The sequence below is a fragment of the Cebus imitator genome, unplaced genomic scaffold (genome assembly GCF_001604975.1).
Source record: "Cebus imitator isolate Cc_AM_T3 unplaced genomic scaffold, Cebus_imitator-1.0 Scaffold23, whole genome shotgun sequence".
Lineage (NCBI taxonomy): Eukaryota > Metazoa > Chordata > Mammalia > Primates > Cebidae > Cebus > Cebus imitator.
The window spans coordinates 4,714,531-4,728,746 of NW_016107338.1; the positions used below are offsets into that span (position 1 = coordinate 4,714,531).

The 14,216-nt window shown below is 37.0% G+C and overlaps 1 protein-coding gene across 3 annotated transcripts in view; it reads right to left on the bottom strand.

The window, feature by feature from the left end:
- Window positions 1-14,216, bottom strand: part of ANTXR1 (ANTXR cell adhesion molecule 1) — a 270,413-nt gene that overhangs the window by 225,923 nt on the left and 30,274 nt on the right. For all 3 annotated transcript variants that reach the window (XM_017522085.2, XM_017522087.2, XM_037736156.1), the window contains exon 3: window positions 13,865-13,936. In XM_017522085.2, coding sequence (XP_017377574.1) covers window positions 13,865-13,936 — 72 coding nt within the window. The remainder of the gene's footprint in view (window positions 1-13,864; window positions 13,937-14,216) is intronic.

Below are 14,216 nucleotides of genomic sequence, written 5' to 3' on the forward strand. Positions count from 1 at the left end.
GAGACTTTAACACTCCATTGTCAGTATTAGACAGATCAACGAGACAGGAAATTAACAAGGATACCCAGAACTTTAACTCAGACCTGGACCAAGCAAACCTAACAGACATTTACAGAATTCTCCACCCCAAATCCACAGAATATACATTCTTCTCAGCACCACATCACACCTACTCAAAAACTGACCGCATAATTGGAAGTAAATCACTCCTCAGCAAATGCAAAAGAATGGAAATAATAACAAACAGTCTCTCAGACCACAGTGCAATCAAATTAGAACTCAGAACTCAGAAACTAACTCAGAACCACACAACTTCATGGCAACTGAACAACTGGCTGTTGAATGGATAAACAATGAAATGAAGGCAGAAATAAAGATGTTCTTTGAAACCAATGAGAATGAAGACACAACAAACCAGAATCTCTGGGACACATTTAAAGCAGTGTCTAGAGGAAAATTTACAGCAATAATGCCCACATGAGAAGGAAGGAAAGCTCTAAAATCGATACCCTATTCTCAAAATTGAAAGAGCTATAGGAGCAAGATCAAAAAGCTCAAAACCGAGCAGAAGACAAGAAATAACTAAGATCAGAGCAGAACTGAAGGAGATACAGACACAAAAAAACCTTCAAAAAAAAATCAATAATACCAGGAGCTGGTTTTTTGAGAAGATCAACAAAATAGACAGACCACTAGCCAGACTGATAAAAAAGAAAAGAGAGAATAATCAAATAGATGCAATAAAAAAAGATAAAAGGGATATCACCTCAGATTCCACAGAAATACAAACCACCATCAGAGATTACTACAAACAACTTGATGCACATAAACCAGTAAACCTGGAAGAAATGGATAAATTCCTGGACACTTGCATCCTCCCAAGCCTAATCAAGGAAGAAATAGAAACCCGGGATAGACCAATAAAAAGGGCTAAAGTTGAGGCAGCAATTAATAGTCTACCAACCAAAAAAAGCCCAGGTCCAGATGGGTTCACAGCTAAATTCTACCAGTCATACAAAGAGGAGCTGGTACCATTCCTTCTGAAACTATTCCAAACAATCCAAAAAGAGGGAATCCTTCCAAATCATTTTATGAGACCAACATCATCCCAATACCAAAATCCAGCAGAGACTCAACAATAAAAGAAAACTTCAGGCCAATATCCATGATGAACATAGAGGCAAAAAATTTCAATAAAATACTGACAAACTGATTGCAACAGCACATCAAAAAGCTTATCCACCAGTAGGCTTCATTCCGGGGATGCATGGCTGGTTCAACATATGCAAGTCTATAAATGTAATTCACCATATAAACAGAACCAAAGAGAAAAACCACGTAATTATCTCAATAGATGCAGAGAAGGCTTTTGACAAAATTCAACAGCGTTTATGCTAAAAACTCTCAATAAACTAAGTATCGACAGAATGTATCTCAAAATTATAAAAGCTATTTATGACAAACCCACTGCCAATATCATACTGAATGGGCAAAAAGTGGAAGAACTCCCTTTGAAATCTGGCACTAGACAAGGATGCCCTCTCTCACCATTCCTATTCAATATAGTATTGGAAGTTCTAGCCAGAGCAATCAGACAAGAAAAAGAAATAAAGGGTATTCAATTAGGAAAGGAGGAAATCAAATTGTCTCTATTTGCAGACAACATGATTGCATATTTAGAAGACCCCATCATCTCAGCCCAAAATCTCCTGAAACTGATAAGCAACTTCAGCAAAGTCTCAGGACACAAAATCAATGTGCAAAAATCACAAGCATTCCTATACACCAATAATAGACTTAAAGAGATCCAAATTAACTGCCATTCACAATTGCTACAAAGAGAATAAAATAACTAGGAATACAACTAACAAAGCATGTAAAGGATCTCTTCAAGGAGAACTACAAATCACTGCTCAATGAAATAAGAGAGGACACAACAGATGGAGAAATATTCCATGGTCATGGCTAGGAAGAATCAATATTGTCGAAATGGCAATACTGCCCAAAGTAATTTATATATTCAACGCTATCCCATCAAGCTACCAATGATCTTCTTCACAGAACTGGAAAAAACCACCTTAAACTTCATATGGAACCAAAAGAGAGCCTGTATAGCCAAGGCAATTCTAAACAAAAAGAACAAAGCTGGAGACACCATGCTACCTGATTTCAAACTACACAACAAGGCTACAGTAATCAAAACAGCATGGTCCTGGTACCAAAACAGAGATACAGACCAATGGAACAGAGCAGAGGTCTCACAGGCAATGCCACATATCTACAACAATCTGATATTTGACAAACCTCACAAAAACAAGCAATGGGGAAAGGATTCCCTGTTTAATAAATGGCATTGGGCAAACAGGCTAGCCATGTGCAGAAAGCAGAAACTGGACCCCTTCCTGACACCTTACACTAAAATTAACTCCAGATGGATTAAAGACTTAAACCTAAGACCTAACAGCATAAAAACCCTAGAAGAAAACCTAGGTTAAACCATTCAGGACATAGGCATACGCAAGGACTTCATGACTAAAACACCAAAAGCATTGGCAACAAAAGCCAAAACAGACAAATGGGACCTAATCAAACTCCACAGCTTCTGCACAGCAAAAGAAATCATTAGAGTGAGCCTGCAACCAACAGAATGGGAAGAAATTTTTGCAATCTACCCGTCTGACAAAGGACTTACATCCAGAATCTACAAAGAAATAAAACAGATTTACAAGAAAAAAACAAACAAACCATTCAGAAATGGGCAAAGGATATGAACAGACACTTTTCAAAAGAAGACATATATGAGGCCAAGAAACATGAAAAAATGCTCATCATTACTGGTCATTAGAGAAATGTAAATCAAAACTACATTGAAATACCATCTCAGGCCAGTTAGAATGGCGATCATTAAAAAATCTGGAGACAACAGATGCTGGAGAGGATTTGGAGAAATAGAACACTTTGTGCACTGCTGGTGGAAGTGTAAATTAGTTCACCCATTGTGGAAGTCAGTGTGGCGATTCCTCAAGGACCTAGAAATAGAAATTCCATTTGACCCAGCAATCCCATTATTGGGTATATATCCAAAGGATTATAAATTGTTCTATTATAAGATCACATGCACAGGAATGTTCATTGCAGCACTGTTTAGAATAGTAAAGACTTGGAACCAACCCAAATTCCCATCGATGACAGACTGGACAGGGAAAATGTTGCACATATACACCATGGAATACAATGCAGCCATAAAAACCGATGAGTTTGTGTCCTTTGTAGGGACATGGATGAACCTGGAAACCATCATTCTCAGCAAACTGACACAAGAACAGAAAATCAAACACCACATGTTCTCACTTATAGGTGGGTGATGAACAATGAGAACACATGGATACAGGGAGGGGAGCATCACACACTGAGGTGTGTTGGGGGGGACTAGGGGAGAGACAGTGGGGGGTAGGGAGTTGGGGAGGGATAACATGGGGAGAAATGGCAGATATAGATGATGGGGATAAAGGCAGCAAACCACATTGCCATGAATGTACCTATGCAACAAGACTGCATGTTCTTCACATGTACCCCAGAACCAAAAATGCAATAAAATATATAAATGTATATATATAAAAAAGAAAAAAAAAGAAAGTTGTTGCTTTCAACCAGCCACTTCAAACTATACTGTGGGGCCCCAGGGGGTACACTTTTACTTCCTTCTACTAACAGGGGTACTCCAGAGGATGAGATTGAGAAGTAGTAGACTATACCACTCTCACAAATCAATCTCTTCCCAGACCTGCTAAATTGCTCCAAGGTGGTTTCTTTTTACCATTGTTATAACCAACATGGACACACCTTAGACAAACCTTCTGTAGAGACATTGCCTGCGTGTCCTTATCTGGAAGAAGTCTCCCTATAACCATTACACAGAGGAAACGATAATTTTTATCTGGCCTCATATTGAGGCAGCATTTTCTACCTGCATCCCTCTATATAGGGATAGACTGGCCAAATGTTAAAATTCAGAGAAGGATGTAGGCCAAGGAGAGCTGGGGACTCATTCTTTGAATTACTGTTGGGCCTTCTGTAATGACTTGGAGTAGGATTTGTCCAGGAGGATTTGGGGCCATTCCTTAGCTGTTTATAAAACCCCCTAACAACAACCACAACAGTAACAACGACTAATGTTAATTGACCACTTATTATGTGCCTGCATGTTTAAGCCTTCCAACAGTTCCGTGAAGTGGGGATCACCATTGCATTCACTTTATAGATAAAGAAACAGAGGCAGAGAGAGGTAAGGAACTTGCCTGTGGACTCAGAACACATAATATTATCTCCCAATCAACAAGGCAAGAGAATAAACAAATGCTCCACTCCCTCACCATTTCTCTTAATTTCACCATCAAGCCCTCACACAACTAAAAGAACAGTACCTCAAAATGAAATGAATCCAAGTTCTTTCAAGCACTAAATATCTTAAGACTGTTTCTCCTTGTTACTTTTAAATTTAGAAAAGGCCTTTAGAAATATGTCTTTTGGTAATGGCAGCCTGTAATCATTCTGCTCCAGGAATCAAGTGATGTGTTCAGAGTATGTCATTTTCCCCTGTGACACTAATAGCAAAACCACACTCTCAACCAAACCAAAGGATGACTGAGAGGGAGACAGACGTGTGGTCTCTTGGTTTCCACACGGCAGTTGGGGCCAAGTGTTCTTGGCTTCCATTCTACCTCCTTAAGCAATAAGCAAGATACTTAACCTCTTATCCCCATCTGTGAAATGCTGATGCTACCTCTTTACCTCTTTGTGAGGAGTATTTCCAAACTCCGGTTTCCAAAAGCCCATGAAGATGAAATGTGTAGAGGGCATAGGCTGCCTTAGGGAACTGTTTTCTTGAAGATGTCAGAGGGTTTGGGTGGTGAATTGTATATGCTTGGATGTGTTTTAAATTTAAAACTGTATATCATAGTAAAATCATGAGAAATCCTACAGTATAGTAATTAAGAATATGAACACTGAGATCATGCTTCTTGAGTTCAAATTTAGGTTCCTACCCTTTCACATTATAGTGGCTGTGAGCTTTCTCTATGTCAATATCCCCATCGTTGATAATACATATAATAAATGTAATTCTCAAAACTACTAAATTAGGTAGATACTATTAGGTAGATGAGGAAAGTATACTAGGCTACTGGGATATAATAACCCCTTAATAAAAGATTATATTTAGATATACACACATATGCATATTTTATGTACATACACATAGTAGTGGTTTCCATTTGAACATTACAGAGATAAGAATACATGCAGAGGCAGTGTGTACTGGGTAGCTATAGAGAAAATGTTTCTTCACTGCTGAAAAATAGGCAAGGATTCCAGAAACTTAGGGTTCCTGCATGATGTGAAGCTGCTGAAGTCAGAGTGAGGGAAGGACCCACCATCCTGAGATCCTAGGGCACAAGAAGAAAAGCCTGGGGGATGGCGGGGAGGCAAAGGAAGCTAGTTCTAAACAATGATTCCGCATCTACATCTGGCCATCTTCCTTTAGCTTCAACTTCCTCTTTGCCTTGAAAAGACTGCTGGGTCTCTAGTCTGCCTAAAATAAAATTTCACTACATTTGAATGTTCCCATTTTCCTTAGCCTGAGCTCTTAATATTTTCAACAAAGATCTTGCATAATCTGCTGCAGAACTTTTCCCACACCCTAGTACTCAAAAGCCTATGTGGTTCCATTTTTAAGTCACTATACTCAGAAAAAGTCTCAGCAGTTTGAGAAGAAGAGGACCAATTTTAGGAATTTGAAAAATATCTCCCTTTGAAATAAACTCATGTAAAAAACAAGGCAGCACATAAAACCAATTCTAATTTATATTTATGTTGAAGACATACCTTCAACAGCAAGGTCATACCTATGTGAAAAAATTTAGAAACAGAAATGTATTTTTAGGGATGAAAGATATTAATTATCAGTTGAAAAATGCAATGGAAGCAGTGAAAAGTAAGCTGGTTTACTGGGAAAACAGAAACAAAAAACAAAATAAACAATTTAGACTGGCAATTACAGGACCTGAATGGATCATTCTCTCAGCTGTCAAAGAAAAATGATAGAAAGATAAAAAAATTATACTCGGAATATAAAAGAGATATTGGTTAGATTCAAGAATTGAATGAATAGACAGAAGAAATGTTAATCACAAAAGGTATAGAAGAAAAAGGTTTTAAGCTGAAAAAGTTTATTAAGTCTTCAGATAGAATGACTCAAGTACTATATGAAGTACTGTACGAAATTAATGAAAGGAGTACACCTGGAAATAATCTGTTAATATTTAAAAAAAGAAATGTATGATAAAGAGAAAAATTCTATAAGCAGCTGGGAGGAGAAAACAGGCTGCCCACATAGGAGAAATGTATTGTATTGGCATCTTTCCTTTCTAATACTTGTAAGTTGACTCTGTCTTTAGAAAATTTAAGGGGAAAGATAGTTAAGCTATAAGAACTTTATATTCAATGGAAATATTTACCTGGAGGTGAACAGAAAAATTTCTCATATAAATAGGGACTTAGAAGGCTTAATATTTACATATTCTTCAGGAAAATCTTACCTAAAAAAAAGACTCAGTAAGCTGAGGAATTAAAAATATGAAATTAAAACTTAAGTACTGGAAAGGAAGTATGTGTGTGAATGTATGTGTGGGTATTCATATATATTCAATGAAATCAGTAAATCTTACAGTAAGTTTAAATAATCATTGTTGATATGTTTATAAAATATAATACAAATATTCTTAAAAAGAAATTCAGCATGTCATTCATGAAGCATTCCATATTTTTACAAACCGCTGCTCAACCAAATAAGAGAGTACACAAACAGATGGAGAAACATTCTACGCTCATAGTTAGGAAGAATCAATATCGTGAAAATGGCCATACTGCCCAAAGTAATTTATATATTCAATGCTATCCCCATCAAGCTACTAATGACCTTCTTCACAGAACTGGAAAAAACTACCTTAAACTTCATATGGAACCAAAAGAGAGCCTGCATAGCCAAGTCAATTCTAAGCAAAAAGAACAAAGCTGGAGGCATCATGCTATCTGACTTCAAACTACACTACAAGGCTACAGTAATCAAAACAGCATGGTACCAAAACTGAAATATAGACCAATGGAACAGAACAGAGCCCTCAGAGGCAACGTCACACAGCTACAACAATCTGATATTTGACAAACCTCACAAAAACAAGCAATGGGGAAAGGATTCCCTGTTTAATAAATGGTGTCGGGAAAACTGGCTAGCCATGTGCAGAAAGCAGAAAACTGGACCCCTTCCCGACACCTTATACTAAAATTCACTCCAGATGGATTAAAGACTTTAACATAAGGCCTAACACCATAAAAACCCTAGAAGAAAACCCAGGCAAAACCATTCAGGACATAGGCATAGGCAAGGACTTCATGACTAAAACACCAAAAGCATTGGCAACAAAAGCCAAAATAGACAAATGGGATCTAACTAAACTCCAGAGCTTCTGCACAGCAAAAGAAACAATCATTAGAGTGAATTGGCAACCAACAGAATGGGAAAAAATTTTTGCCATCTACCAATCTGACAAAGGGCTAATATCCAGAATCTACAAAGAGCCAAAACAGATTTATAAGAAAAAAAACAAACCCATTCAAAAGTGGGCAAAGGATATGAACAGACACTTAACAAAAGAAGACATATATGAGGCCAAGAAACATATGAAAAAATGCTCATCATCACTGGTCATTAGAGAAATGCAAATCAAAACTATACTGAGATACCATCTCATGCCTGTTAGAATGGTGGTCATTAAAAAAACTGGAGGCAACAGATGCTGGAGAGGATGTGGAGAATTTAAAAGAAATATTACATTTTTAAATATTTTATATTTTTGTTTACTTGATCTGTGAAGATACTCATTTTGCATTTTCCACCATGACTGCTTTATTTCCAACATATTGCCTTCTAATTTACATCATCTTACTTGGCTTCTGTGTGTTTTCATTATGGAGTGTGCTTCTAGTCAATATAAAATAATCTTTTTGCCACCTTTAGTGGTTTTCCAATGTGGTGATTGTAATATCTGTGATTAATTCTGTTCTTTTTTCTAATATTTATAGCTAGTATGTCTTCCTGTGTATCTTCTTACATTCTAAAATTTTCAGACTTTAATTCTCTGTTGGGTTTCACAATTATGCATTGTATTGGATGCTAACTTCATAAATTTTATCTACTATGTTAAGGAAGGATTCTTCAAATGTGAGATTATTAAAAATTATTTATCTGTAATAGTTGTTATATTAAATACCCTTTTGCCATATCAAAATAGTTATGTCTTTCTTCTATCTCCTTTGACCTCTCAAAGTAAAATTTGAAATCAAAAGCTCTCCTAATGAGCCTGGCACAGTAGCTCACACCTGTAATCCCAGCACTTCGGGAAGCTGAGGTAGGAGGATCAGTTGAGCCCTGGAGTTCAAAGACCAGCCTGAGCAACAAAGGGAGACCCTGTCACTATCAAAAAAAAATTAAAATTAGCCAGGTGTGTTGTCACACATCTGTGGTCCCAGCTACTCAGGAGGCTGAGGTGAGAGGACTGATTGAAGCCTGGGAGGTAAAGGCTGTAGTGAGGCATAATCACACCAATGCGCTCCAGCCTGGGCAACAGAGTGTGCTGTATAATAAATTAACTAATCAATCAATCCTAATGAAACACCAAACTTACATTCCTAGAATAAACTTTAACATGGTTTGCTATGTTTTATTGTGTTTATTTAATATAAGCTCGAAGATATTAATCATCAATATTTAATAGTGAGAGTATTCTGGGGCTTTATTTCATACAATCTTTATCAGGTTGGGAGTAAAAGGATTACATGAGCTTGGAAAAATGAGCAGGCAATCTTTCTATAAGCTGCAGAATTGCTTAACTAATATAGAAAGCAAATGTTTGTTCCAAGTTTGATACAACTCAGAGGAAAACTATCAAAACTTAAATTATGATTGAAGAAGCTCTTTGACAGTTACCTCAGCTTTTTGTGTTATTGTTTTTATCATGTTTTCTACCTTGAGAAATGGTAGAAATTACTAATATGTTGACATTTTAAATTTATCACCTATCTTTTTCATTTTCAAAAGCTCTTCTGTATCTTTGGTTATATCCCTTTCCTACAGTCATGTAAAGCTATTTTCTTTTCTCTTATTTGCCCCATTCAAATTACCTAATGGTTTCTTATATTTATTCATAAGTTCTGTTTTATATATTTTTAAATTTTACGATTCATTATTTTATTTTTTTACTATTATTAATTCTGCCTGCTTCTTACATTGCAAGTTTTTCTGGCTTCTCAAAATAAAAGATAATTGCCCAGCATGGTGGCTCACATCTATAATCCCAGGACTTTGGGATGCCAAGACGGCCTGATCACTTGAGGCCAGGATTTCGAGACCAGCCTGGCCAACATGGTGAAACACCATCTCTACTAAAAATACAAAAATTAGTTGCGTATGTTGGTGTGCACCTGTAATCCCAGCTACTAGGAAGGCAAGAATCCCTTGACCCCGGAAGGTGGAGGTTGCAGTGAGCTGACATCTCACCATTGCACTCTAGCCTGAGCAACAGAGCGAGACTCTATCTCAAAAAAACAAAAAAGATTATCCACTATACTTTCTTTCTAAATAATAAAAGCTTTAATAGTATAAATTATACTTTAAATCTGATATAGTTTTGACATGTCCTGTTCTTAATATTGTTAATTTTTTAATAGCTATATTTACTATTTTTCATTTAGGATGATTTAGGAAAAGGGTTTCACAATTTTCACATTTTGTTTACCCTTTTCTCAATTTCCAGAGTCTGCAGGTTTTAAAAATTCAATTTATATACTTTCTATTTTTTAGTTTATTAATGTTTGTTGGTGGACTACAACATGATCAAATTTTATTTAGTATCCATGGATGTTAGAAAATATGTATACTTTGATGAATAAAATTGTTAAATTAACTGGAAAACTACTAGAACTAAGAAAATGTTTTATTAAAGTGGTGGGATAAGAGAGTAGGCATGGTGGCTCACACCTGTAATCCCAGCACTTTGGAAGGCTGAGGTAGGCGGATTATTTAAAGTCAGGAGTTTGAGACCAGTCTGACCAACATGATGAAACTCCCATCTCTATTAAAATACAAAAATTAGCCTGGTGTGGTGGTGCGCACCTGTAATCCCAGCTACTAGGGAGGCTGAGGCAGGAGAATCATTTGAACTTGGGAGGTGGAGGTTGCAGTAAGCCGAGATCGCATCATTGCACTCCAGCCTGGGTGACAGACCAAGACACCCTCTTAATTAAAATAATAATAAAAATAATAGAACTAAATCTATAAAATACCTGTTGGAAACCTATTGTTTTTCCCAAAATTAATATTTTTTAAGCTTTTTTTTTGGCAGGGGATGGGGATGGGGGCTGTAGGCCTCTTCTACAGAAAACCCACTGACATGCACACTTTTGCAAATCATTTTATGGAGTTCAATAGAAGCCCATGGATCACAAACTATAGGTTCACCAGTCAAGAGTGAAGAATGACAATTTGGAAAATACAACAGTAAAACATTTCTTTCACAATAAAAGCAACACTTTAAGATGCCTGGGGAAAAAAAGTTAACAATTAGACTAATTTGAAGAAAAGAACAAAACTGCACTGAGGGACATAAATGAGATGTGATATATCCCTAAATAAGGAAATAAGTATAGAAAATAATGCAGTGCCGTTGCTGCTGAGTTAATCTGTGTTTTTCACACAGTTCGAGTGAAAATCCCAGGGATATCTGGAAACATAAAAAGTTATTTAACATGTATATGGTTGGAAAAATCCAGTAAAGACCAAGGAGATTTTCACCCAAGATTAGAAATGTGGATAGACTCGTCCTCCAGATGTTAAAACTAATTAAAACAATGTGATCCAAGTATAGAAACAAACAGAAAAACAGAACAGAATAGAAAACCCAGTAATAAACCCAAGCCTAGCAAAGAGTTTAACTATTCAAGTTGTTGGTAAAAGATTATTATGCAATGGTGGGAAGAACTGGCTAATCAATCGGGGAAACACTGGACATTGACCTTGTACCTTACATCATAATAAATTTTAGAAGAAAAACAATTTAAATAAAAAAGAATCAAAAATATTATGAGAAAAGGTGGAAATAGAAAGGACAATGACAGCCCAATTGCAATTATAAATAGCGGTGCTAAATTTCTGAATAATATAAAAAAACAGAATTCAGATATATATTAAAAGAATATTTCATAACCAGATGTATATAGAAATACTAGAATGATTCATTATTTAAAAATGATTTTTATGACATTCACTGTACTAGTAGGTAAAAGAAAAAATATCACCATCTTGACAGATGGCAAAATTGCATTTGATTAAATTGAGCATGTATTCTTTCAAATGAATAGTTGAACTTCTTGACATGGTCTCATTTCCAAATGATGACACACTTGAAGTATTTCAATTAATGTAAGAACAAGACTATTTTTGGAGTTTCCAGGGAATCATAGGTAGTAGTTAACATTATTTTACTCTAACAGTACTTAAATTGATATTGTACACTCTGTTATACTAATGAAGTGACCTGCAAAATTTGTTACAATGTGTCAACTGTTTAAACTGATGAAGCCAGGAAGTCTTGGAAGAGCAATATGATACAATACAAATTACAGGAGTTGGACCAAATTTAGAATCCAGAATCAGAATACTAGTTTGGTGGAATAACCTCGGCAGGTTATGTAAACTTTTTTGAACCTCAGTGTCTCTATCTGTAAAACTCAAGTAATAGCAACCAAGATAGAGTATACTTGCTACTCCCTATATCGCCTGCTTATTACAACAGAAAAAGCAACCAAGTTCACTGGAAAGTAAACAAAATTGGTGAACTGGGGAAGAAAATTAAAACCAAGAAAAATGACCACAGTATCATGAGGTCCAGAATTTCTGTCCCCCAACTCAAGTAGCCGCACACTCTCCAAATATGGTGACAGACATGTTTATAGATTCAAGAAGCTTTGCAAATTCAAAACTGGGTACCCTGAAAGAAGTCCATGCCCCCGCACATAATCAAACTGCTAAGAACTAAAAAAGAAGAAACTGTGAAAGCAGTTAGAGAAAAACAACGCATATATAAAACAATGATTCAAATGACTGCATAGTTCCTTCCCATTAGACAATAGAGTACAATGGTTATATGAGGATAAATAAAAAATGATATGTAAAGTGCTTTGCAGATAAAAGACACAAATGGTAGGCATTATTAGTCTAATTGTAGTTTCTTTACTGTATCTTAACACATTATATTTATTTTCCATTCTGTTTTTTCATCTTCTCATAGCTTTACCCTATGTGTATTTGATCTCAGGAACTAAATACAGATACAGTCATTCCACACTATAGGCAGAGGATTGGTTCATGATCCCTGAGCATACCAAAATCCATGCAGTCAGTCCTACAGAACCTGCAGATACTAGAAGTCAGCCCTCCATATATGTGGGTTTTGCATCCCGTGAATACCGTATTTTTGATCTGCATTTGGTTAAAAAATACCCATGTATGAGTGGACCCATTCAGTTCAAAATGTTGATAAGGATCAGCTGTACATCTTTGATATTATTTCTTTTGATTTATCCAAAATCTTTTGCTGAAATGAAAGTCTTTGCCAATTCATGTCTTGCTTTTGAACAAGTTTTTCTTAATTCTATAAGGTTTTTCAATTATTATACAGGTATATTAATGGACCCTTAACTGTTTTATACGGATATTGTGAAGATCAAGTGAGATAGAAAAATATAAATTTCTGTGCTCAACTAAAACACTGCCAAGTCATATATTTCAGAAGCAGTACTAGCTTGGAAGATCTGAAAGCCTGATTCTTTTAGCCAGTCTACTGAGAAAGAGTTTCAGAGAGCTCTGGCCCACATCTCTTCCATAGGCTGATAAGGTTGGGGGTGTGTCCGTGAACCACGCTATGCTTTGCCAGCTGACCTAGGCCAAGCAGTCACTACATGAAACCCACACAGCCTTCAGCAAGGCATTTCTGGCTGTTGTTCGATGCACATTTGACCCATATGAAATGCTGCTTCCAGCAAACCAGGGACTCTACCCTCTGTCTTATCTTCGGAGCAGGAAAATAGAAGTGAAGTTAAGGCACACAAAAATTAGTTCCAATTAGATTCAGAGAATGACTAATTCCAACAAGCATAACAAACCAAAACGGGTCTAGAAGCCTTGGCATTCTGATAGTGTTTATAAATACCTGACCCCGCTGCCCCCTTCAACTTCCCAGAAGCTGCAGGCATTAACACACAAAACACCTGCAAGTGATGTGTGAACCTCGTCTCTTGGCCAAACTCTCATGCAGAGAGCATGTCAGCCAGCATGAAGCTGCACTGGGAAGTCCTGGGTTGTAGCAGGATGTGAAGAACAGATAAGAGGGGTGTTTAGCTCCCCATCGCTGAACAAAAGACATCTCTGCATAAAGGATGGCATTGTCTAAAGACTGAGCAAGATGAGGCATCTTGAGATGGCTAGAGACACCTCCTCAGAGCTTCTTAACCTCCTTGGCCAATATTGAAGGCAAGTCACACAAGTGTCTTGGATTTTATGATTCTCTGTTAAACAGAAGGCAGCAAGGTAAACTGGAAAGAATGTGGAGGCTGGGTCTGGTCTGGGTTGTTTGCTATTCTCAGGAAGGTGATATGGCCTCAGTTTCTCCTTCTGTTAATAAGGGATCAGAAACTCCTGTTTTCTGAATGGGGTGATTGACTTTTTAACAACAGGGATGAGAAGTATGCTTACCTGTCTTCTGTCAGTTTCATTAAGGTTGTTCCTCGAGTGGAGAAGACAATAAAGGACATTCTCAGCTGTGGGCTGGAAAGGAAAAGAAGCTCTATGAGGACAGATAATAAGACTGTGCATGCCACTCCCTTCAGGCTCCCTCCCTGTCCCTCCTGCTCTATCATGGTTGCCAGAGCTGATGACCCTGAATGCACAGGGGGCCTCTAAGGCTGGCATTGCAGGTGTTAATTAGCCAGCAGTGTACTTGAAGTATAGGTCAAAGAGAAGATACTCTGGGTCTTCTTGGAGGCTGCTTCTGCTCGGGGAGTGTGGATTACAAGTTAGAATGATAAACTTCCTTGTTGCCCTGGGT